Below are 26,812 nucleotides of genomic sequence, written 5' to 3' on the forward strand. Positions count from 1 at the left end.
GTGAGCCAAATATTACCATATTCAGCCTTTAGTAGGACTTTAGGGAAAGCATCATAGAGTGATCTGGAGGCAGAATTTGGCCAATCAGAGTTGAAATTCTGATAGGTAGATATTTAAGTACATCGGCTTATGTTTTAACTGCCATGAAAATCTGCCAATTTCACACATAGTTTTCATTTCTTATATTTTTAAATTTGCCATTAAAAAATGACTATTAAATCTGGCATTAGCTCCTGTTTAAGCTACAACCTACCCAGTTTCATTTACTCATACTTTGGTATTGAGTGAAAGAAATATTTTTCTCCCAGTCTGTGTGGTGAAGATTTAATATTTTAAATATACACTTTTAAGAAAACAAAATTCGGGACTTCCCTGGTGGTGCAGTGGTTAAGAATCCGCCTGCCAGTTCTGGGGAAATGGGTTCGAGATCTCATCTGGGAAAATCCCCCATGCCGCGGAGCAACTAAGCCCGTGTGCCACAACTACTGATCCTGCACTCTACAGCCCACGAGCCACAACTACTGAGGCCCCCGTGCCTACAGCCCGTGCTCCACAACAAGAGAAGCCACCACAATGAGAAGCCCGCGAGCCCCCCACTCGCTGCAACTAGAGAAAGCCCGTGCACAGCAACAAAGACCCAATGCAGCCAAAAATAAATGCATAAGTAAATAAATTTATTTTTAAAAAGAAAACAAAATTCAAATAGTGAGTTGTTTAAATATCATTTTGAAGGCCCTCTCTGCCTTATATATACATATAGTCTCTTATACAAATCTGGGCAAATATTAAAGAAACACCACAAACATAGTTGCCTTCAAAGTTCAACAGAATATTTTGTTTTTATATGGAAGCCACTCACAGACTAAATTAATATTATCAAATACTTCTAATATTAATTTACTCGTTTATGAATATTTACCAAGTTCCCACTATGTGCCACAAAACATGAGGTTTTTATTTTTTTTATTTTTATTTTTAGTGTCTGAGTGTGTTCTCCCTTACCACACCTATATATACTAATACGTATTGCTTTTCCTTGAATAATTGTCATATAAGAATATTTGAAAGTTTGCCATGCAAGGACTAACATTCTTTTCTTAGTTCTTTATGTTGAATATGAAGATATTTATCTCTCCCTGTACTCTCACATATAGATGACATACAAGGAGCTTTGTTCTCCTCTAAGTCAGTATAGTTTGATGCAGAAGAAGCTTAGTAAGGAGACAGTGGAGTCTAATGAGGCTTGTCAACAGGCTGGAGTTTGATGAATTTCCTGTTTGGATCCTAAGAAATAGACAGCAGACTGAATAATGACTTGCAGATTGTCTTGATAGTTTTTATAGTAATTTAACTATTAGTTTGGTAATTAAATAATTTTACAAGATTGAATAAAAGAAAATACTCTTTTTTAGTGCCACCTGAGATTTTATTCAAATCATGGCACTTGACCAAAGCTCTGTTTTTTCTCCATTTATAATTTTTATTCATTTTTCTGCTACTGTTTTAAAGTCAGAGTAATATTTTAAGGTTCTTAAAATAATTTTTGACATTAAGACATATGCATACAAAAACATATACACATAGATATTACGATCATTAGCAGCTATATATTTTGAAGCAATTTTTATCTCTTTGTACCATGGGGAGACCTACCAATAGGCATTCTTAGACTTCTTTTAAAGTTATTGTTAAGCTTTAACATCCTACGATTTCCTCGATTGTCTCAGCCCCCTGGCTGATTAAGAACCCCTTTTCTTACTCCCCAGATATCCAAACTTGTCTCTTTAGCGACATGAAAGTTTATCAGCAGAGCTGTCACTCTCCCTACCATGTTATTGGTTTTTGTGCTTATCCCTGCCACTACACTGTGGTTCCCTTGAGGGCAGAGTCTGTGTCCCAGAGCCTCACATGTAGTGGGCTCACATGTAGAGTGTCTCACCTGTAGAGGGCTCGAAAGAGAGTGGCCTGACCTTGGGATTGGCATATAAATATCCTACCCGACTTCTAAACAATTTACATGAAAAGGGGGAAAAAGCCTTGCCCTTCTATACTTTCTTTGTAATTAAAGAATAAAGAGATGACTGAAAATGTGTATATATTTTTAAAAAAGACTTTGAAGTACAGTTGGGTGTGCCATCTAAATGACAATGAAAATTAGCATGTGTGAATAAAGGTGGGAGGAAGAGGCAAAGAATATGTGTGAAGTGAAGGTCAAGCTATGTGAGTATCACTAAATCCCAAAGCAAGCAAACAAATACAATGCTATCAAACCCAAGTCCCTACTTTTTTTGTCCAAGGCCTTGCATTAGGTGTTGCAAGGGAAATATTCCCAAGACATATTCCCTTGAGGATAAAATCTAATCCTCAAGGAGCTGACAGCCCAGCGGGGGAGGTGTTATCAACACACACACAATCTTTACTGTAACAAGCTCTCTCTGCCAAGGCTACGAGAACACAGAGGAAGAGGGGTGTGCTAGCTTCACTTAGTGGGAAGTAGTTGAACTGACCCTCAAAGAAGGTGAAACATAAAAAGTTAGAGAGTAGGGCTTCCCTGGTGGCGCAGGGGTTGAGAATCCGCCTGCCGATGCAGGGGACACGGGTTCGTGCCCCGGTCCGGGAGGATCCCACATGCCGCGGAGCGGCTGGGCCCGTGAGCCATGGCCGCTGAGCCTGCGCGTCCGGAGCCTGTGCTCCGCAATGGGAGAGGCCACAACAGTGAGAGGCCCGCGTACCACAAAAAAAAAAAAAAAAAAAAAAAAGTTAGAGAGTAGATGAAAGTATACTGAGATGCATAATAAAACATTGAGGAAAAGCAAAGTGAAAAATAACCTGTGGATTCAGTTGTGAGCAAAAAAAGGAAAAGAAATGGGAGAAAGCAAAGGCTGGCTTCATACTAGTTTAGTTCTGACTGAAGTAACTAGAATGACCTTAAATGTCCTAGATTAAACAGCAGTTTGGAATGATAAGATGTAATGCTGCAGGGTTGAAAGACGAAGGGGTTAAATGAGGGGTGGAAGGCAAAAGATGCCTTGGTCGGAGTTACTTCCCTTAGAAGTTGAGTACACTGACCTCTTCCATTTCGAAGGAGTCTGATGCTTTGCCTGCAAGATAAGACAAGCTCTTGAGTTTGTTAGTCTGAAGTGAGTTCTCCTTTTGAGTTCTGTCCTTGACTAACCCCTCAGACACACAGGAAGGAGAAGCCTGCTTGGCCAGCATGGATGAGTGAGGACACTGCTTGCTCAGAAGAGCTTGGGGAGGATCACAAGGTGTCAAGCCATCACAGGCTTTAAGAGACCAGTGCTCTGCTGAAAGAGACAAATGACTTTGCTCATTTTTGTTTGTCATGGAAACTCTACTCCACACCCTGCTTCTGCAGAGACGATGGAAAATTTGTTTCTCATCTTCAATGACTGTGATGGTCTCAGGCTATAATCACTTCTAGTGTTCTGCTTTGAACCCTTCCTAAAAAGTTCACCCATTCTTCTTTGATGCTCTTTGGCTTCACTCACTGAGGTTATTTGCACACTTTTCCCTTCATCTTCCTCTTCAGCTTTGCTCTGCAGGATGTTGACTTCATTCAGAAAAGATGAGAAAGCACTGGCCACATGATCCAATATTTCCAGCTGTTAGAAACGGCCTGAACAATACAAGGAACACACAATTTTTAGTTTCAACGAAACTGCATTCAGGTAGTAAAAACTGATGAGATTTGTTAACACATGTGATTTTCAAGATGGGAAGGACTTTAAGTTTCTGAAACTCAAGTTTTCCTTAGTGTGTGCCATTGATTATTATGGAGGAGATTCCCCTACATAACAAGGTATCACTGTATTATAGGGAAAGAGAATGCCTTTTATATTTAGTTGATTATGCATAACTATATAGATTCATATAGTTTTTATGTGTTAATCTATAAAAACTATAGGCAAGGATGAATCTTGAGATTAATATCACATGTTAAAGTAAATGTCAAGGAGTGAACCCAGCTCTTTCATATGAAGTGAGCTTGGAGATTCTTCCATAGCTTGAGGCAGTCACCATCCTCATCATCACCTCCATCATATCCATTTATACCCTTCACCTGAGAGTGTGAAAAGATTATGACATATGGAACCAGAAGGCCTGGATCCAAATCCCAGGTCAACCAGTCACTGAAAGTGTGACCACAGAGTAAATGAATTAATAGATTCATGGTGCTTAATCCTGTGCCTGGCACATAGTAAATGGCCAGTTTCTTATCTGGAGAATGAGATAATAATACCAGTCTTACATATCTCTCACATCTGTTGTGAAAAGCACAATGCTACATAAATATCAGTTAAAATAAATAAATGTGCAGACTCAGGAAGGGGATGTATTGTCTTCAGTCTTCCAAGAGAAGATAGTCATTAATGTGAAAACCCATTTACCTTTCCAAACAAACCAGCTCCTCAACTTGTAAGTCTTTCTGAACCACCTGGCCTCACTCATTCGGGCAATATGCAAGAATTGGCTTAATTAGTATGTGGGAGAGATCTAATGTAGCAAGGGCTATTTTGGGGATGCATTGCCACTTTGAAAAAATATTTTTGGTATCTCCAGACAGTAAAACCACAGTGATGGAAACAGAACATTTTGTTTTTATTACACAGCCTTCTCTCAACCCCAGTGATAGCATGAAGGGTTGCATAGCTCATCAATGGCCAAAGGCCCATTGATGTGGAAGGATGCTGTCCTCTGTTCTGTTGTTTGCATCATCATAGCAATGCTGCAGACTCCTCCATGAGCAAATCATTGCGCCTACCTGTTTCCTTCACCTGAAAGTGGAAGATATTGACCATTCATAATTCTACTCCAAAAAAATGTGATGGGCGTCTTATGGAGGACTGTGATATTCTGTCAAGACCTAGAGGAACTCTTGGGTTCCAGATGTTTTCAGAAATATTCTGATTATGCTTCCCCCTTAAATTTAGTTGTAAGCTCAAGAGCATGACTGAATGATAATTCCACTTTTACGATTGTCTTAGTATCCTTTCTATAGACGATTTTTATACTTAGACTAATACAAAACCTATGAGTTTAATTGGTTCAGGCAATTCAGAGAACATAATAGTGTGAAGTGTTGGATGGAGGGTTTTGTTTGTTTTGCTTTGAGGTACACTGAACAATGAACCAACTGATTCTTATCCCTTCAAGTTGGAATGTTTTGTACTGACTTTGAAGGAGACATATTTTTCCATTCTGTCTATGGAACAACCAACTAATTTTACTATTGCTTGTTTTACATTTGACTTTCTCAGTTTTCTCGAGTTGAAAGTGTACTGTAAGCGTTGAGTGAGAATAGTTACCGTGCTCTATTAGCACAGCTCTAAGTGGTGGAAATAAGAGGGGGCCAGCAGTCACAGGATCAGGGGCCAACTCCTGGTTTCCCTATAATCCATGTGTCAATTTCATCTGTGAAATGTTTATTTCGCAGATCTGCTCAATCACTCCTCAAATATTGGTAAGTGTTATTATTCTCCCCAAATAAATAATTGATCAAAGATTTTGCATTTCTGTGGGGTTTGGAGCAGGAGACAACAAAGAATGGTATTGATTTCTTCTAAAGGTAAAGAAACATTACATTGCAACACCTTCAGTTTTGCATACTCTTTTTAAAAAATGTCATTGCTGAGATTTCTGAGACCCATTTCACCCATATGAAAGCAGGGAAAACAGAAACTGAAATGAAACCTCTGTTCCTGATATTTGTTTGCGAGAAACACTTCATCTCACCTGACTTTCCTTTCAGTGAGTTTATTTATTTAGAAGAAGTTATTTAACAGGATTTTGACATGTTCCCCAGTCCAGAATTCTGCAAACTCTATTCCATGGAGGAGATGTTCTTTAATGCTCCTCTAAGAGAGGTTCTGTACTGAAATGATTTTGAAAACGCTGCACTGCATTCCCTCTAGTAGACTGAGAGTGCACCTCAGCATATTAAACAAATCCTGCAGTAAATAAACCTGTTTCACTGTAAGCCATCTTTCTCCCAAATTATTTGAGCACAGTACACATACTCCAAGAATATCCTCAGTAGTGTCCTAGAGAAAAGTATTTCATTAACCATCAGTTGGAGAAAAACTGCAGCATGCATGATAACTATACGATTTAAACACAGTTAATCCACAAATCTGAAGATATGACAGATTTATAACTACCGATTACAGCTTGGGGTAGAAATAAGCAGTGTTCTAAGCCTCATAGATGAGAAAATTAAGATGTCACTGAGTGACTCATGATCAGCCTTGCCAGATCCTGGTTTCTCTGACCTCTGGGTATGTGGCTATGGAATGTATTAGTGCTATTCACCAGTATTGTCTTCCTTCTGGGCATGTGGTAGGCTTGCACATTGTCACCCCTTTGGAGTGAAGTGTGGCCACATGACTTATTTTGGACAATGAAATGTGAGCACGCTTGATATGTGTAAGTTCTGAGCAAGAGGCTTTAAGACCCAAGTATGGCTCTCTATTTCCACCTTTTTTCCCTGTCATTACAACCAGTGATGTTCCAGATAGTTGAGCCAAGTCCATGGATAAGGAAAACATCATGGAACAGATCTTTCTTCCTCCCCAAATATACACCAATCCACAGTGATCATGACATAAACCTGTTTCTGTCTGAAGCCACTGAGATATTGGGGTTGGTTGCCACTGCACAGATCTCCTGGCCCATCCCTCCCAATACTGTGGCTCATCTGACTGTTCGTTGCCATTGCTGAGACTCTGACGCCACGTGTCCTCACTTACCGTACAAGTCAGAGTTCTCAATGTCCATTCGCTGCTTTTGAGCTTCAAGAAAAACACGGATGTTGATTCCTCTGGCTGCTGAGCCACAACCCAGGAATCTGGCTGGGATTCGTGTGTAGATGTCTGGCTCGTCAGCACCAAACCCCAGATCCAAGAGAATCTCCACTGGATCTTTTTCCCAAAATTCCAGCCATTCAGGAATGCTGCAGTAAAAATATGAATATCTTTTTCCAGTTAACAGTTCACTTAACCGAAAGCCATTTTTTTTCCTAGTCACCTCACCCACCCAATCTTCCAGAAATTGAGTAAAGGAGGAATCTGAATAGACAAACAGATGGTGCATTTCCTAGAGCTCATATATATTTCCTAAAAGGACAGTCCTTCACCCCCGCTCAGGGACTGCTTGTCTGTACTTTAAAGTGAGTTTACTTAACAGGTTTTCCATTTCACAACAGGCAGATGTTAAATTAGATATGGCAGGGAGATTGTGGGACAAAAACCAGAGGCAGTGAAGTGATAACCAAAAAAAAAAAATGGTATTTGATGGCAATATGAAACAGAAGAAAAAAAAATACAACAACCCTGAAGGGCTTCCCTGGTGGCTCAGTGGTTGAGAGTCCGCCTGCCGATGCAGGGGTGCAGGGGACACGGGTTCGTGCCCCGGTCCGGGAAGATCCCACATGCCGCGGAGCAGCTGGGCCCGTGAGCCATGGCAGCTGGGCCTGCGTGTCCGGAGCCTGTGCCCCACAACGGGAGAGGCCACAACAATGAGAGGCCACAACAGTGAGAGGCCCACGTACCGCAAAAACAAAAACAACAACGCCCCCCCCTGAAAACAGTAGACTAAAAAAAAGAATATTTAAAAAGAGTATCAGTTTGGGGCATCCCCAGTCATGCAGATTTGTTGAGGATATCACTAAATGGAGACTACAGGACTAATGTTCACAAATAATGACTTTAAGTCCCTAGGTGAGGTTAAAATATGTTCTGTATTTTTTTTGGACTTGGCTGAGAAACAAGAAGTACTTTTTTCAACTTGTTTTATTCAGTGCTGGCACTTAAAATGATATGCTTCAGTTATGTGGAAATTATATTTATATATACCAGCTCACTTCCCCCTCACTGACTACCCATTTACACAAATATTTATTGAACATCTGTCATGTTCTAGGCTCTCTGGTAGGTACCCAAGGCACAAAAAAGAACAAAAATAATATAGTCCTGCTTTCTAATGGCTCACATTCTCATGGCCAAGAATATAATTATTGATTGATTTGTCATTAAAAATACTTTCAATATTATTTACTTTTTAAAATCTACATTTAATCAGGTAAGAAAGACATAAAATACACTCAACTCGTTAAAAATTGTAATGTCCTACATAAGGGTCTCTCTCCCCTTGGCCATTACCCCTACAAATCCTGACTGCCTTCCTACTGAATTTATGGGTATCCTTCCAGACATTTATTTTTAATGTAGTTACATATATGCTTTATAGTTTTCACTTGTTGGCTTTATTAGCAGTAACATATTCTATGTATCTTTCTGCATCTTGATTTTTTTCCTCTTAAAATATGACTTCAAGATCATTGTAGTTATCTCTACCTATTCCTTTTATCACTGTATAGAATTCCATAAAATGGGTGGGCCAATAGTTTAACTGGCCATTTCCCCATTGACAGATATTTAGTCCACCTTCACTGAATCTTTTACATCGTTCTTGCAAGTTGGGGTTCTGAAATCCTTTATTCATTCTCTCATCCACCCATTCAACAAGTATTTCTCAAGTGCCTATTTGTAATTTCATGAAATCCGTCGCTGAAGAGAATGATTTTTCTGGATGAAAAGTGTCTGGAAATCACATACCTTTGTGGTATACTTGCAGCAGAATGGCAAGAGTTGAAACTGGTCCCTCTGGAGAGAGTGGGAGTTTCTAAGAACTGATGCACAGATCTGCAGTCGGGGGCGGGGCAGGAGGGGGGGAAATACCAACGATTAGATGTGTCGATTTAGGTAGTCCCCTGGGAGGTCATTGCGCCTCTTTCCCTTCCAGAGCAAACATTTGCGTTTCCTCTCTATTTCTAATAATCTCGTAATGGCCACACCTTTGCAGAAGAGGGAGTGTGATGCAGAGGAACTTCCCCTCTCTTCAAGAGCGTTGTGTTACAGAAGGTGTAGGAATTTAAGTGTTAGGTGCCCGCAAGTGCTCATTATAAAGGTGACAGAATGTCTCACTTTGGACAGATGGCAAATCATTGCGGAACCTTTCAGGAATACAGCTTTGCTAGGCACCAACTTTCAGAAAAAAAGTTAAAATTATGTGATGAAAGAGGTAGAGCAAGCAACCACTGAAGCGACTCTGCATGAAATCTCATAATGGTGGTGGGTTTCCTATTGCATGGTGAACACTCTCTAAGTGCTGTCTCCTGTGATCATCCATATGCAACACTAACAAACTCCTTTCTTACGGCAAAGGCAAAAACGAGCGTCTCTCTCTCTCCAAATAGGCCTGCAATGCAAGTCATTTGAAAGGGTTTCCAAACAGAATGGAACCCTGTTATAATATAGTTCACTTTTATATGGCTCAGATATACCATAACATATCTAGCCTCATCAAGTATAACAGCAAGTGGGCACATCAAAGAATACAATGTTGATATCAGTTCTCCCAAGGAGACCAAGTTATCTTACATGGGCTCCTGAATTTGCCTTAGCCTGGTCCACATTTGGTAAGAAGAGCTGGGCCCCGTCTCTTCTTTGTTTAATTGCTTCTCTGTATTAAGGCCGAGAAAGTGCACGTTTCTGAATAATATTCTGTTTTAGCAGATGACTGAGCTGGCTGAGAGCCTTGGAAGGCAGGAAGAAGATACCTTTCACTTACTGCCTCCCCTCAGTTTGCATTAGGTTTGCCATAATTTTTGTTTCACTCTGTGTTTGAGATTCACACTTTATTTTATAATGTTCAGCAGAGCTACCCCAAAACTGCCCTGACCTTGGATCCAGGAGAATCCACGTACAGTCACAGTTCTATTCAAGCTGTAGGAGCATGGGTGAGTCACTGACCTTAACTTGTCATTTTCCTCTTCAACAAAACGAGTTGCCTGAGAGATTTCTGTGGTCCCCACGCCTCTATGATTCTGTGAGTAGCAAAAACATCTAATCTTCTAAGAGGGAAAAACTATGCCAAAGTAGCATTTTAGGTGTGAATCGGTAGGAGGTAGAGGGATACAGTGTTGAACGTTTGGTTTTGGACAAGTTCGAATTATCCTGAGAAGGCAAGAGTGACTAGAGCCTGGGAAGCAGAGTTCCCAAGCCCCCAAAGCACGCTGTCTGTTCCGGTGGTTCTTCCACTAGAGTGGGCCTCAGAATATTTGAAGGGCTTGCAAAAACGTCGATTTCTGATCCCTACGTCCAGATTTTCTGATGTGATGTGACTGGGGTGAGGCTTGGAAACTTGCAGTTCTACTGAGTTGCCAGGTGATGTTCCTGCTGCTGTTGGGACCCCTTTGGGACCTAGTCTCTCTCCTCATATTAGGAACACTCAAAATGCTTTCTACCTAACAGTGGAAACCGTAGGCATTCTTGTCCGGCAAATAGCGTGATTATAACGGACAATATGGAAACACGGATGTAACTACTTTATGAACAGGTCCTCATGAATAGCTGAATTTTAGTAGAATACCATTTATGTGGATGCTTTAATTAAACTCCCCCCAAGCCACCGTTTGCCGAGTTAATTTGCGCACTCCTTTATGACAATTAAAGAACCTCTAACTCTCTCGAAGCTGGTACAAACGGTTTAGGCACTGTGGCTAAACCAGTGACAAGATCCCAAGATCCATGGCATTATAAAGAGACCTCCTCACTTCCACTTCATTTATGAAAGACGTGCCTGTAAAATCCTGCAGTGAAATAACAGTGGCTCTGTCACCTACCTCGTGTAGTCTTTCACAGTCGTTTGAACCATTCCTTGTTCATGAAAAGGAACTGCAACAAAAAAGAGGAGATGAGCTTAATTTCCTTTTTTTCTAAAGGAAGATTTTGTCACCTTCAAACGAACCAACATGGCATTGATTTCCATATCCAAGACTGTATCGGTCTGAGGTACAAGGCATCTCTGTAGTGAACAAGACAGAATGTAATTAATGGCTAAACTGTGTGACAAGCACTTGAAGAAATGTGGTACTTACTCAGTGAAGGGGGAAGTCAGTGGCAAATGAAGTAGTCAGCAAGGATTTCATGCAGGAAACAGTGCTTGTCTTGGATTTTTAAGAATGGGGAGAATTTGATAGATGGAAAAGAGGTGTCGTCATGAAAGAAGAGTGTCTATAGCAAGTGCCAAGAACAGCGATAGGGCTAGGCTGATTAGATCACAAGGCATTTTCGAATACTCTCTCCTGGTACAAAAGGTTGAGGAGAAAGGATGGGGACAGGCAAAAGAATACATGAAGAACCCAGCATTCACGGAGCAGTTTCCATTAATTTGTGTCACCTAATCCTTACCACAGTCTCATAATTTAGCACCTATTCTTATTTTTCAGATAAGGAGACTGAGACTCACAGAAGTTGAGTAATGAGCCCAGGACCACACAGTCAGAAGTAGCAGATCCAGGAATTTATCATTACATTTATTATTGATTATAACAATAATAGTTACTATTTATTTAACATTAAGTTTGTGTGAGGCAATGTGCTAAGCATGTTACATGCACAATCTGTTTATCCGTGAAATAGGTATCATTGATTCCCACTTAGTAGAGAAGTAAATTGAGGCTCTGGGTAGATAAATTCCCCATGGCCAATAGGATGCCACAGCTTCTTTTTATTTGTTGCTGTTGTTTCTTTTCAAGACGCTAAGCTGTCAACAGATTGTTTTGCTGCTTATTTGAAGGCCGGAAAGAAGAGTTTATTATGTATGTGTTAGGACATGGAAAACCATAAAAAGTTTTTGAGCAAACAAGTAAATGTAAGAAGGATGATGCTGAAAGTCCATTTGCCTGGTTAGTGGTGCTGAGGACAGAATAGAAGAGCTACGTATTGGATGTCTATTAGAGAGGCCTATTCAGGGGCCAAAGCAGTACTCAGACCTGTGTTGTGAGGTAACGCTGCGGCAGACATCTGCGGAAGGAAGTGTTCACAAGACAGGCAGTTCCTCAGAAGTCTCCCACTCCATGCCCGGGGCTTCCAATTTCCTCTCACTGTGGCTCTCCTGGGCGCAAATGTGTGACATGTATCAAACTGGAAGTATTACCACCCAGCACTTCTATGAGAATGTGAAGTTCTTCACCATAAGAAATATAACACAGGTTGGGAGAGATTTTGGAAAAACAAGCTTAGATGATTGAAACATATATAAAAAGGGAAAATAATAAAGGGCTCTTCAGTCTGGAGCCAGAGTTCCTCTCTGGGTAGGGGGTCTCTGAATAGATCTCAAGGTATCTGGGAACTTGTCTCTAAATACCAAATTTTGAGGGTGAAGATAAGAATATTCATAGTTTTCAGCTGTTTTTTTTTTTTTTTTTTAAGGCTCAGTGACCCTGCTGAATGGAAAAGGGCAACTGGTCTAGAAAGATAAAGACTAGAGGTATATTACTGAGGCGTGAGCAAATAGTGGATTCTTAATTAAGTCTGAAATACATAACTACAATTTAAAAAGGTAATGAGAAAACAGATACAGTAAGTTCTGCCCTACAAAACAAATGGAATTCTGTCACCACAAGAGCTATATAGGATGAAAAATATTAATCTATGATAAAGGTTTCAAAATAAGGTATATATATCTCCATGCTACCACTCTCAATCACACTCTCATAGCAGACATCATTAATCAATTACATCACTTTCTCATAGAGCCTAGATAGGCTCTCAAAATTGTCAGGAATTGAATGAGATGAAGCTTTTATGCCATCCTTTATGTAGAGTAAACTTCATGAGTGGCTTTTTTTTTTTTAATAAACAAACTTCATCCTTTGTTTAGAATAAACTATGAGATTAGAATAAACTGCTTCATAGAACATTAAAGGGAACCACTACCAAGGATGGAATATCAAGGTGAATGACCATTATTATGATACAAATGTGACATTTATTAAATGTGCTATGTGATATCTGGTGACAGTTATTCATGTAAGTTAAAATATCTGACTCAAACTTATGCACCAATTTAGAAATGAGCTTAGAATCCAAACTCCAGTCTTTTGCCCATTACATCAGTAGTTTTAAAACTACGGGTTTTAGTGAGGAATTCTTTTGCAAATTTCTAGTAATTTAAATAGATAAAAGGAATGCTGTTCTGGGCAGAGTGGTCTCCCATTTAGCTCTTCCTTCACTCTGTCAGTCACCTCCACAATCCAGAGTTTGAAAAACATCATCTATTCAACACCAAATCTCTCACCTAGGCAGGCATTGCTAATCCACTGCAGCACTCTTGCTCACTGAACTCAGCCTCAAAGCTTCTCAAATCATAAAGCCAATGCCAATTGATTAATGTTGTCACATGGGAGAAAGCCTATTTGCCACTTTATTAATCGTGTTATAGATGCAAGCACAGCATAATTTTTTGGCAGTCATGTTGTAATGACTTGATGAATTAAATAATAGGTTGCCCAAAATGGAAGGTTAAAATAAATATTCATCATTTTCAGCAATTTTTTGTCTATTTCTCCCTGCTGCCACCATCTCCATCTATTGCTTTGCATGTATCTCACACAGGCAGGCTCCATTTGTGCCTAGTTAGCTCATCCAGAGAATTCTGGAATTTCCGAGCAGCTCTTGCATAAAATACTCTGGGGTTCTAGGACATTTGGCTTCATATTCTGCCAGTACTGCCACCCTTGCCATTGTTTCAGTCTTTTCTGGTTGTCTGCTATTGCTCTGGATTTCCTAGAACATGTGAATGGATGTATGCGTCCAGGCCAGGGGTCTGGCATTGCGGCCACAGTGAATTGCTCAAACTGTCAGAGGGGAAATGGACCATTTTCAGATATTGATGAAAAGAGTTAGCTCAGCCTTGTTGAGGTTTCAAAAACCCTAGCCCCACAGAAAATCTAAGTCATCCATAAAATTCCACATCCCTTCACTCAGGGCTTCTTCATGAGATTCTAGTGCCCACACCCATCTAGCAGCCACATTCCACGGATCACACCCTGCAGCTCTGCCGTCCAGGTTCAGGAGCAATCTGGTTGCCAGGAAACCAAGGGCAGCCCCAAAGGGGACAAGAAGCCCCTGAAGGAAACATATTTTCTAAGGAACATGCAAAGTGGACCTGGCTAGCTCACCGTGGTGTTGTTTTCTGGTCTGATGACACACATGAAAGCCTTACACAGTTTTAGCATCAGCGGGCCCTGTAAGGCCCAGCCGTCGCTGACAGCTAAGGGCTGGGCAGGATGTTTGACCCGCCTCACCTGAATCTCGCCCTCACTGATATACAGATATAGCTTTTACATCTTTTGTTAGACTCTTTATACTCTTTCTTTTTGATCTTGTTTAAAATGACACAAGTGTCTATCTCTATCCAATATATTCAGACACATAGCCTTCTCTGCTGCCAAGCTTAGATTCTGGAGAAAATGAAGCCAGGGAAAATCGATATAATTTTTTAAACTCACAAGACAAGCCTGATTTTTAGAATTGTAATATAATTATCAAAAATTAATTAACTTCACTGCTTCATTTCCATTTTCCACTCCCTGGACACCCTGAGTCCTGGGAGACCAAGGGGCATTCTCAGCGTTACTACGTGTTCACTTCCTGATATGACTGTGGAAACAGGAACTGGCCTTCCCAGTGTTGGACACTGACAGTTGAGTCTTGAACAGGAAAGTGTGAAACTATTATTCCTTGCTTGTTTGAGGTTTTTTTTGGTTTTACTTTAGCTTTTTTTTTTTTTTTTCCCCACTTTGTTAATTGGTAAGGTAAACTTCCTGGAACCTGAGGACAAGCTGGTCAGGGTCAGGCCCTTGCTTCTTTGCCTGTTTTCAATAATGAACCTGAAGCTGGTAGCCCAGTTCTCAGCAGCATTGGTATTCCTAGGCTTTTGTTAAAACCCAGAAGATCCAGCAGCTCTGGCTCAGGTCTCTTCAGGGCAACATCTGCTGGAGGTGATGCGCTCTGCAATTCTCTGCAGTCTCTCCGCCTGCCTGGTTCATTAACATTCACCTGCCTGCCTCACAGAAGCATTTAAGTCTGTGACCTTCAATCAGAGCACAAATTTGACACCTAGGGAATGCCATCATGGGACAAACAAACTGCTCGTGTTACCCCGGATTTCCCCAAGCTTCTTCAGGTAGAAGGTGGGACCCTTACAGATGCACCTGTGCTCACCACATAAGCCTGCCTGCTAAGCCTCCTCAAATCCACACTGGCTTTTCTGGGTGCTTGGCTCTGGTATTTTCTCCATTTCTTTGTCCTTCCAAGATAGCACTCTTATTAGGTTTTTAAAGCCAGATTTTACTCTCTAAAAGCATTGAGGGAACAAAGAAAGAAAGAAAAAATTCAAGTCCTCCTATCCTTAAGTTTCCTAAGGGTTGGTCTGAAGGAAAATTAAAGTGAGAAAAAAAAAAAATTCCCTGCTCTACTCAATACATCCCATTGCATGGGTTAAAACGCCAGTTCTGATTCCCTTTTAGATACTTGAGTCTCCAGCCACCCTCCCTACTGTTAGGTGGACTTCTGCCATCTGAAGCAGCAGACACTGCACTTAACCCTGCAAAATGTATTACTGGAGAAGATGTAGTGAGATATGCAGAAGGCACTAATTAGCACCTTTATTGGCTTGGAAAGCATTTTTTATTTTGGTTTTCCTAAGCATTTCTGACTGATTCATGGAAGACATTTGGTTCTTTGGAATATCGTCCAATAGACTAATCAAATTGCATTTTCACAGGGCTCTAAAATAATAGCATTCTGCAGCTTTCTGTATATTTAACTCCTGCATGACCAAGACACTTAGTAGAGGCAGTCATCAGGGTTTATTTGTCTCAGTTGGCAATTTATTAAACTATATTCTTACAAAAAAAAGAGACTGACATTCTCCCTGACCCTCATGCTCAGAACTTTAAAGCCAGTTGTGATGCTTTGCTCTTGTTAACCCAGATAGCTGTTTATTTTCCAGATGCTGTGGACTCTTCTTCTCTATCCCTCTGCTGACACCTAGCCCAAGCCCTCATCACCCCAAGCCTAAGGTCATAATAGCTTCTTCCCAAAGGGTGCACCTTCTTCCCATTGCCAGGATAAACACTGGAATCTGTCATCTCTCTTCTTAGAAACCATTCGTAACTCATTACAATAGAGATGGCAAATGTGAAACACACCTGCCTCAATTCCCCAATGCTGCACCTGTGGAGTTATTACTTATTATTCATGACCCTTTATTCAGGTGAGCAAAGATATGGCTTCACAGCTCTACTCAACACAGACCCCAGCTGTAACTACCTATCCTTCGGCTGGAACTTGAGATGACACTTCTTTGCCATCCCTGTCCTAAGACGTCAAGCGTGATTCCCTCTTTCTGGATTTTAAGGCATTTATAACCTGACCACACCCTATTTAACAGAAACATGTCTCCCTTTGCTCCTTAGCATGAAACCTTTTCTCTAGTCTTATTACCCTATATGCTTTCCTGCACACATTCAGTTTGCTTCTCACTCTATGCCTTTATTCAAGCTCCTATTGCTTTCAGGAAATGACATCGACTTGCTTTGTCTCTGTTTTTTCAAAACTGTATTTCTCTTTGATTGACTAGCTCGTGTCTCACCTTTTTTGAAGATTGCCCAATCTGACTAAATCATGTTTATTATGGACCAGTTTTACTAAGATCTTTTTGTTGACTAGCTTTAGGGAAATCAGATGTGTGAGAGATGATTCTTGCCTCAGTGGCCTTTACAATTTTGTTAATGAGGCCGATCATATACTAATAATTTGAGGCAGCACAGACCAAGTGTCATATGGGTAGAACCCATGATGGATGTCACTTATGTTCAGAAGAGAGACTGAGTCTCTTAGTGCAGATGTCAGGAAGGGCCTTACAGAGAATATGGGACTTGGGTAAAGTCTCAAAAGAAGGGCAAGAGGTAAACGGAACAGGAAAGACTTTAAGACAGGAGGAACTGGATGAAGAAAGAGAAAGAACTAGGTATAATGAGAGGAGATAAGACTAGACAGTCTTGTAGAAAATTGGAACAGGTTATATTCACATTGTAATGGTCCTGGAAAGTCAGAGTGACATACTTGAGAGCAGGAGTCATATATTCTACATCTTTGCATCCTCTACCTTACATAGTTCTCTGCTTTGAATGTTTTCATTTGATAAACATTATGCTTTCATATTATAAATATTCTTATAATATAGACAACAAATTTAGAACTTGAACTTGTAAGTTCTTATTATTTAATAATTTTTTTAAAAATTAATTAATTTATTTATTGATTTTTGGCTGCGTTGGGTCTTCGCTGCTGTGCGCGGGCTTTCTCTAACTGTGGCTAGTGGGGGCTACTCTTGGTTGCAGTACTCGGGCTTCTCATTGCAGTGGCTTCTCTTGTTGTGTAGCGCGGGCTCTAAGTGCGTGGGTTTCAGTAGTTGTGGCATGTGGGCTAAGTAGTTGTGGCTCGCGGCTCTAGAGCGCAGGCTCCGTGGTTGTGATGCACTGGCTTAGTTGCTCCGTGGCATGTGGGATCTTCCCGGACCAGGACTTGAACCCATGTCCCCTGCATTGGCAGGCAGATTCTTAACCACTGTGCTACCAGGGAAGTCCCCAAAATGGGTAAGTTTACTCCTCAGGGACCTCTCTGAGAATCAGAGAAGAAATGTCTAAATATTAAAAAGGACAGATGAATTAACCACCCATCAGGTAATCAATGGCACCAAGCAGACCTTTGATAGAAACTGTCTTTTTGCTGCAGGAGATCGTTCTAGTCTTTTTACTTGCAGTTATGCGTGGATGTGTTGTTGAACAAGCACACATGATATAAACCACCATGTTGACACATGCACTCAATGTATGCGTCTGCCCTTGCAGCATCAGGATGGTATGCTCCACAGTCAGGAAGAGCTGATGTTGGGTTTGTTCTCTGGTGGTGGGAATGGGTTTGCCACAGTCCAGCTCCTCTCTCCAAGCTTTCTTATACACAATTTGAATATGAAACCTGGGATTAGGAATGAGTCAGCAGCCTGAGAAGAGGAAATTTAACATCCATGACCATGATCCCTTTAGTACCACCGCTGACCCCAAAGAGGCTCTGAATGTCCTATTGTGTTTGTGATTACAGGAAGGTCTGTAGATCCTTATTGAGCTCAAACCAAGAATCAAACTTGTTTGCTCGTGAAGTTGGTGACCAAGAGGAGTTAATCTGCACCCAGTGGTGGTGGTTCTTGGAAAGGGAAAAGAGAAAGAAATCGAACGATTCCCATGAGGCTCTTTCCTGTCATGTGCCCTAAGCAGATGGTGTCCTGGAGATACATCAAAAGGAGACCGTCAGACCACTCAGCTAAGATATCCTAATGTTTGTCAGAAGACAGGGCAGAAGGTGAGAAACCTTTGTGAAGTGCATTAGTGAGACTCGGGATTCAAGCTGTATGGGCAGTTGTCCAACGTTTTACAGTTATTGATGTTCATATGGAAGGAAGGAGCAAGGGAAGTTATTTTTCACAAAGGGAGAAGCCCAAATGATTTCTATTGGTAAATAATCCTGGGTAAGCGATGTTACAGTGGAAGAGACCTCAAAGCCCCAGGAGGCAAAGCCCCAGGAGGCAAGGTCCCAGAGGGGAGACCCAGGCTCTGCCAATGGCTCTGGGAAGCCAGGGGAAGGTGCCACGACCACTTCAGTACTTCTTGGCCACTGGATCATTCCCATCAGCCAATACACCTTGCCTCAATAGCTCTCACTCCTGGAAGAGAATATCTTTTGTCTCCACCTCTCCTCCAGCTGTCATTTAAATTCACGGCTCCCTTTTACCTCGTAACTCCTCCAAATACTTTTCTGTTTCTACTTCTTCTATTCCCATTTTCACTTGAAAGCAGTGCAATCAGGCTTTCTCCTCCACTGTTCCTCTGAAATAGCTCTTTTCAAGGTCACCAATGACCTAACTGCCAAACCTAACAGTCAATTCTCATTCCTCATCATATACGACACATTAACAACAGTTGACAGTGTTGATCACTCCCTCCTTGATACCCTAACTTCACTCATCTTCCAGACACTTTTCTCTTGGTCCTCTTTTTACTTCATGACCTACTCCCTCTCCTCCTCCCTTGCTGGTTTTTCTATATCTTCCTGACTTCTTCTCTGTCTCTGTGCACTTGCTTAGTGATCTTATTTGGACTTCTAGCTTATCATCATCTATATGCCAACTAGACCCAAACATTTGTCTATTCCTGGACTTTCCCCTGAACTCTAGATTTGTATTTCCAATTCGTACTAATGTATACTTATTTACTAGTATCTCCTTGGGTATCTATTAGGTATTTGAGTCATAGCATGCCTAAAATTGCATCTCTTACTGCCAGCCTGATCCTTCATGTTCTTCCCATCCCAATAAATAACCTTGCATCTTCCCAGATGCTTGTGTAAAACCCACTGCATTCATCCTTGACTTCTCTCTCTCTCTTTCATACCCTACATCCATGAGCATATCCTGTCCTGCCTATATTCCAGATATATCCAGAATCTAGCACTTCTCTCTGCAACAACTGCTACTGCCCTGGTCTATGCCCCCATCCTCTCTCCTCTGAATTATTTCCTTAGCCTCCTAACTGGGCTCCCTGCTTCAAAATTTTCCCCAGCAGAGTTTATTTTCCAAGTAGCAGCCAGAGCTGTCCTGTTAAAAAGAACCAAGACTATGCCACTCCTTTGTATAAAACATGTTAAAAGTTCACTTTTCCCTCAGAAGAAAAGTCAAAGTCCTTACAGGGATACATATAGCCCTAAATTATTTGGCGTCTGAATAATTCTTGAACTCATAGCTCTTTATTGTATCCCTTGCTCCTTTAGCTGCAACCATTCAGGCCTCCTTGCTGTTCTTGGAATACAGAGGGTACATTCCACCCCAGGACCTTTGCACATGCTGTCTCATTTGCATGGAGCATCTCATCCTACAGACAAGCAAATGTCAGATAACTTCACTTCTTTCAGGTAGCTGCTCACAGTTAACCTTATCTAAGATACCTTCCCTGGCCATCTATACTCCTGGCATATTACATATTTATTTGTTTATTGTGTCTATCTCCACTGCATCTTTCTTCTTCGCTATCTCCAATCTTAATGGAGTGTCTAGTTTGGAGGAGGCATTCTATACATATTTGTTAAATAACTGAAAAATGGAATAAAAGGGAATTTTTCAGAAGTGTTGTGTGCTATGGACAAGGAAATGAAGTTGATAGCATGTTTGTTCTCTAGCATGTTTATTCTCTAGTCTCCAGACTAAGTCTAAGGCTCAAGGAGAGATATGGGCTGCAGGAAGAAGCTGAAAGTTTATTTCCATCATGAGTTTTGTGTGACACAGAACACTAGTCATGCTGCCTAGATCCCTAAATACAGTATAATAGAAAAGAGTGTTTCTACAAATTCTGCAAGAATTAGAGCACTGTAAGTACTCAAAGACAGTACCCAGAGGAGCACAAGAAAAACTAATGCTCAGGGAGGAGCTTCAAGATGGCGGAAGAGTGGGACGTGGCGGTCACCTTCCTCCCCACAAACACATCAGAAATACATCTACACGTGGAACAACTCCTACAGAACACCTACTGAACGCCGGCAGAAGACCTCAGACTTCCCAAAAGGTACGCGAGGAGAGGGGATTAAGAGCACCGCCTAAAGGAGCTCCAGAGATGGGCGCGAGCCGCGGCTATCAGCACGGACCCCAGAGACGGACATGAGATGCTAAGGCTGCTGCTGCCGCCACCAAGAAGCCTGTGTGAGAGCACAGGTCACTGTCCACACCTCCCCTCCCGGGAGCCTGTGCAGCCCGCCACTGCCAGGGTCTCGTGATCCAGGGACAACTTCTCCGGGAGAACGCATGGAGAACCATCTCAGGCTGGTGCAACGTCATGCTGGCCTCTGCCGCAGGCTCACCCCGCATCCGTACCCCTCCCTCCCCCCGGCCTGAGTGAGCCAGAGCCCCCGAATCAGCTGCTCCTTTAACCCCGTCCTGTCTGAGCAAAGAACAGACGCCCACAGGCGACCTACACGCAGAGGCAGGGCCAAATCCAGAGCTGAACCCCAGGAGCTGAGCAAACAAAGAAGAGAAAGGGAAATCTCTTCCAGCAGCCTCAGGAGCAGTGGATTAAATCTCTACAATCAACTTGATGTACCCTGCATCTGTGGAATACCTGAATAGACAACAAATCATCCCAAATTGAGGAGGTGGACTTTGGGAGCAATGATATACATATTTTTTTCCTTTTTCTCTTTTTGTGGGTGTGTATGTGTATGCTTCTGTGTCTGATTTTGTCTGTAGAGCTTTGCTTTTACCATTTGTCCTAGGGTTCTGTCTGTCCATTAAAAATTTTTTATTACTTAAAAATTTTTTTTGTAATAATAATTTTTTAAATAACTTTATTTTATTTTACTTTACTTTATTTTATCTTCTTCTTCATTCTTTCTTTTTTTTCCTCCCTTTCATTGTGAGCCATGTGGAGGTCAGGCTCTTGGTGCTCCAGCCAGGTGTCAGAGCTGTGCCACTGATGTGGGAGAACCCAGTTCAGGACACTGGTCCACAAGAGACCTCCCAGCTCCACGTAATATCAAATGGTGAAAATCTCCCAGAGACCTCCATCTCAACACCAAGACCCAGCTCCACTCAACGACCAGCAAGCTACAGTGCTGGACACCCTATGCCCAACAACTAGCAAGCTACAGTGCTGGACACCCTATGCCCAACAACTAGCAAGACAGGAACACAACCCCATCCATTAGCAGAGAGGCTGCCTAAAATCATAATAAGGTCACAGACACCCCAAAACACACCACCAGACGTGGATCTGCCCACCAGAAAGACAAGATCCAGCCTCATCCACCAGAACACAGGCACTAGTCTCCTCCACTAGGAAGCCTACACAAGCCACTGAACCAATCTTAGCCACTGGGGACAGATACCAAAAACAATGGAAACTATGAACATGCAGCCTGCGAAAAGGAGACCCCAAACACAGTAAGTTAAGCAAAATAAGAAGGCAGAGAAACAGAGCAGATGAAGGAGCAAGGCAAAAACCCACCAGACCAAAAAATGAAGAGGAAATAGGCACTCTACCTGAAAAAGAATTCAGAATAATAATAGTAAAGATGATCCAAAACCTTGGAAATAGAATGGAGAAAATACAAGAAACGTTTAACAAGGACCTAGAAGAACTAAAGAGCAAACAAACAGTGATGAACAACACAATAAATGAAATTAAAAATTCTCTAGAAGGGATCAATAGCAGAATAACTGAGGCAGAAGAACGGATAAGTGACCTGGAAGATAAAATAGTGGAAATAACTACTGCAGAGCAGAATAAAGAAAAAAGAATGAAAAGAATTGAGGACAGTCTCAGAGACCTCTGGGACAACATTAAATGCACCAACATTCGAATTATAGGGGTCCCAGAAGAAGAAGAGAAAAAGAAAGGGACTGAGAAAATATTTGAAGAGATTATAGTTGAAAACTTCCCTAATATGGGAGAGGAAATAGTTAATCAAGTCCAGGAAGCACAGAGAGTCCGGTACAGGATAAATCCAAGGAGAAACAAGCCAAGACACATATTAATCAAGCTATCAAAAATTAAATACAAAGAACAAATATTAAAAGCAGCAAGGGAAAAACAACAAATAACACATAAGGGAATCCCCATAAGGTTAACAACTGATCTTTCACCAGAAACTCTGCAAGCCAGAAGGGAGTGGCAGGACATATTTAAAGTGATGAAGGAGAAAAACCTACAACCAAGATTACTCTACCCACCAAGGATCTCATTCGGATTTGACGGAGAAATTAAAAGCTTTAGAGACAAGCAAAAACTAAGAGAATTGAGCACCACCAAACCAGCTTTACAACAAATGCTAAAGGAACTTCCCTAGGCAGGAAACACAAGAGAAGGAAAAGACCTACAATAATAAACCCAAAACAATTAAGAAAATGGTAATAGGAGCATACATATTGATAATTACCTTAAATGTAAATGGATTAAATGCTCCAAACAAAAGACATAGACTCACTGAATGGATATAAAAACAACACCTGTATATATGATGTCTACAAGAGACCCACTTCAGACCTAGGGACACATACAGACTGAAAGTGAGGGGATGGAAAAAGATAGTCCATGCAAATGGAAATCAAAAGAAAGCTGGAGTAGCAATTCTCATACCAGACATAATAGACTTTAAAACAAAGGCTATTACAAGAGACAAAGAAGGACACTACATAATGATCAAGGGATCAATCCAAGAAGAAGATATAACAATTGTAAATATTTATGCACCCAAAATAGGAGCACCTCAATACATAAGGCAAATTCTAACAGCCATAAAAGGGGAAATCGACAGTAACACAATCATTGTAGGGGACTTTAACACTCCACTTTCACCAATGGACAGATCATCCAAAATGAAAATAAATAAGGAAACACAAGCTTTAAATGATACATTAAACAAGATGGACTTAATTGATATTTATAGGACATTCTACCCCAAAACAACAGAATACACATTCTTCTCAAGTGCTCATGGAACATTCATCAGGATAGATCATATCTTGGGTCACAAATCAAGCCTTGGTAAATTTAAGAAAACTGAAATTGTATCAATTATCTTTTCCGACAACAACACTATGAGACTAGATATCAATTATAGGAAAAAAACTGTAAGAAATACAAACACATGTAGGCTAAACAACACACTACTTAATAACCAAGAGATCACTGAAGAAATCAAAGAGGAAATCATAAAATGCCTAAAACAAATGATAATGAAAACACAATGACCCAAAACCTATGGGATGCAGCAAAAGCAGTTCTAAGAGGGAAGTTTATAGCAATACAATCCTATATTAAGAAAAAAGAAACATCTCAAATAAACAAGCTAACCTTATATCTAAAGCAATTAGAGAAAGAAGAACAACAAAACCACAAAGTTAGCTGAAGGAAAGAAATCATAAAGATCAGTTCAGAAATAAATGAAAAAGAAATGAAGGAAATGATAGCAAAGATCAATAAAACTAAAAGCTGGTTCTTTGAGAAGATAAACAAAATTGATAAACCATTATCCAGACTTATCAAGAAAAAAAAGAAGACTCAAATCAATAGAATTAGAAATGAAAAAGAAGTAACAACTGACGACACTGCAGAAATACAAAGGATCATTAAAGATTACGACAAGCAACAATAAGCAAATAAAATGGACAACCTGGAAGAAATGGACAAATTCTTAGAAATGCACAACCTTCCGAGACTGAACCAGGAAGAAATAGAAAATATGAATAGACCAATCACAAGCACTGAAATTGAAACTGTGATTAAAAATCTTCCAACAAACAAAAGCCCAGGACCAGATGGCTTCACAGACAAATTCTATCAAACATTTAGAGAAAAGCTAATGCCTAGCCTTCTCAAACTCTTCCAAAAGATAGCAGAGGGAGGAACACTCCCAAACTCATTCTACGAGGCCACCATCACTCTGATACAAAAACCAGACAAAGATGTCAGAAAGAAGGAAAACTACAGGCCTATATCACTGACGAACATAGATGCAAAAATCCTCAACAAAATACTAGCAAACAGAATCCAACAGCACATTAAAAGTAACATACATTATGATCAAGTGGGGTTTAGCCCAGGAATGCAAGGATTCTTCAATAAACGCAAATCAATCAATGTGATACACCATACTAACAAATTGAAGGAGAAAAACCATACAATCATCTCAATACATGCAGAGAAAGCTTTCGACAAAATTCAACACCCATTTATGATAAAAACCCTCCAGAAAGTAGGCATAGAGGGAACTTTCCTCAACATAGTAAAGGCCATATATGACAAACCCACAGCCAACATCATCCTCAATGGTGAAAAACTGAAAACATTTCCACTAAGATCAGGAAGATGACAAGGTTGCCCACACTCACCACTATTATTCAACATAGATTTGGAAGTTTTAGCCACAGCAATCAGAGAAGAAAAAGAAATAAAAGGAATACAAACTGGAAAAGAAAAAGTAAAGCTGTCACTGTTTGCAGATGACATGATACTATATGTAGAGAATCCTAAAGATGTTCCCAGAAAACTACTAGAGCTAATCATGTATTTGGTTAAGAAGCAGGATACGAAATTAATGCACAGAAATCTCTTGCATTCCTATACACTAATGATGAAAAATCTGAAAGTGAAATTAAGAAAACACTCTCATTAACCATTACAACAAAAATAATAAAATATCTAGGAATAAACCTACTTAAGAAGACAAAAGACCTGTATGCAGAAAATTATAAGACACTGATGAAAGAAATTAAAGGTGATATAAATAGATGGAGAGATATACCATGTTCTTGAATTGCAAGAATCAACATTGTGAAAATGACTCTACTACCCAAAGCAATGTACAGAGTCAATGCAATCCCCATCAAATTACCACTGGCATTTTCACAGAACTAGAACAAAAATTTTCACAATTTGTATGGAAACGCAAAAGACCCTGAACAGCCAAAGCAATCTTGAGGAAGAAAACCAGAGCTGGAGGAATCAGGCTCCTTGACTTCAGGCTATACTACAAAGCTACAGTAATCAAGACAGTATGGTACTGCCACAAACACAGAAATACAGATCAATGGAACAGGATAGAAAGCCCAGAGATAAACTCAAATAAACTCAAGCACATATGGTCACCTTATCTTTGATAAAGGAGGCAAGAATATACAGTGGAGAAAAGACAGCCTCTTCAGTAAGTGGTGCTGGGAAAACTGGACAGCTACATGTAAAAGAATGAAATTAGAAAACTCTCTAACACCATACAGAAAAATAAACTCAAGATGGATTAAAGACCTAAATGTAAGATGGGGCACTGTAAAACTCTTAGAGGAAAACATAGGCAGAACACTCAATGACATAAATCACTGCAAGATCCTTTTTGACCCACCTCCTAGAGAAATGGAAATAAAAACAATCAAATGGGACCTAATGAAACTTAAAAGCTTTTGCACAGCAAAGGAAACCAGAAACAAGACGAAAAGACAACCCTCAGAATGGGAGGAAATATTTACAAATGAAGCAACTGACAAAGGATTAATCTCCAAAATTTACAAGTAGCTCATGCAGCTCAATATCAAAAAACCAAAAAACCCAGTCCAAAAATGGGCAGAAGAACTAAATAGACATTTCTCCAAAGAAGATACACAGATTACCAACAAACATATGAAAGAATGCTCAACATCATTAATCATTAGAGAAATGCAAATCAAAACTACAATGAGATATCATCTCACACCAGTCAGAATGGCCATTATCAGAGGGTGTGGAGAAAAGGGAACTGTCCTGCACTGCTGGTGGGAATGTAAATTGATACAGCCACTATGGAGAACAGTATGCAGGTTCTGCAAAAAACTAAAAATAGAACTACCATACGACCCAGCAATCCCACTACTGGGCATATACCCTGAGAAAACCATAATTCAAAAAGAGTCATGTTCTCAATTGTTCATTGCAGCTCTATTTACAATAGCCTTGACATGGAAGCAACCTAAGTGTCCATCAACAGATGAATGGATAAAGAAGATGTGGCACATATATACAATGGAATATTACTCAGCCATAAAAAGGAACGAAACTGAGTTATTTGTAGTGAGGTGGATGGACCTAGAGACTGTCATTCAGAGTGAAGTAAGTCAGAAAGAGAAAAACAAATATCATATGATAACACATATATATGGAATCTAAAAAAAGGTGGGGGGTCATGAAGAACCTAGGGGCAAGATGGGAATAAAGATGCAGACCTACTAGAGAATGGACTTGAGGCTACAGGGAGGGGGAAGGGTAAGCTGGGAGAAAGTGAGACAGTGGCATGGACATATATACACTACCAAA

The 26,812-nt window shown here is 40.5% G+C and overlaps 1 protein-coding gene across 1 annotated transcript in view; it reads right to left on the minus strand.

Moving 5' to 3' along the window:
* The window catches only part of ITPRID1 (ITPR interacting domain containing 1), a 194,520-nt gene that overhangs the window by 86,309 nt on the left and 81,399 nt on the right, over positions 1–26,812 (minus strand). Inside the window, 5 exon segments of the mRNA XM_059073973.2 lie at positions 3,070–3,350; positions 3,353–3,637; positions 6,768–6,970; positions 8,634–8,720; positions 10,703–10,754. Coding sequence (XP_058929956.2) covers positions 3,070–3,350; positions 3,353–3,637; positions 6,768–6,970; positions 8,634–8,720; positions 10,703–10,754 — 908 coding nt within the window.

Source organism: Kogia breviceps, chromosome 9 (genome assembly GCF_026419965.1).
Source record: "Kogia breviceps isolate mKogBre1 chromosome 9, mKogBre1 haplotype 1, whole genome shotgun sequence".
In the NCBI taxonomy this organism is placed as follows: Eukaryota; Metazoa; Chordata; class Mammalia; order Artiodactyla; family Physeteridae; genus Kogia; species Kogia breviceps.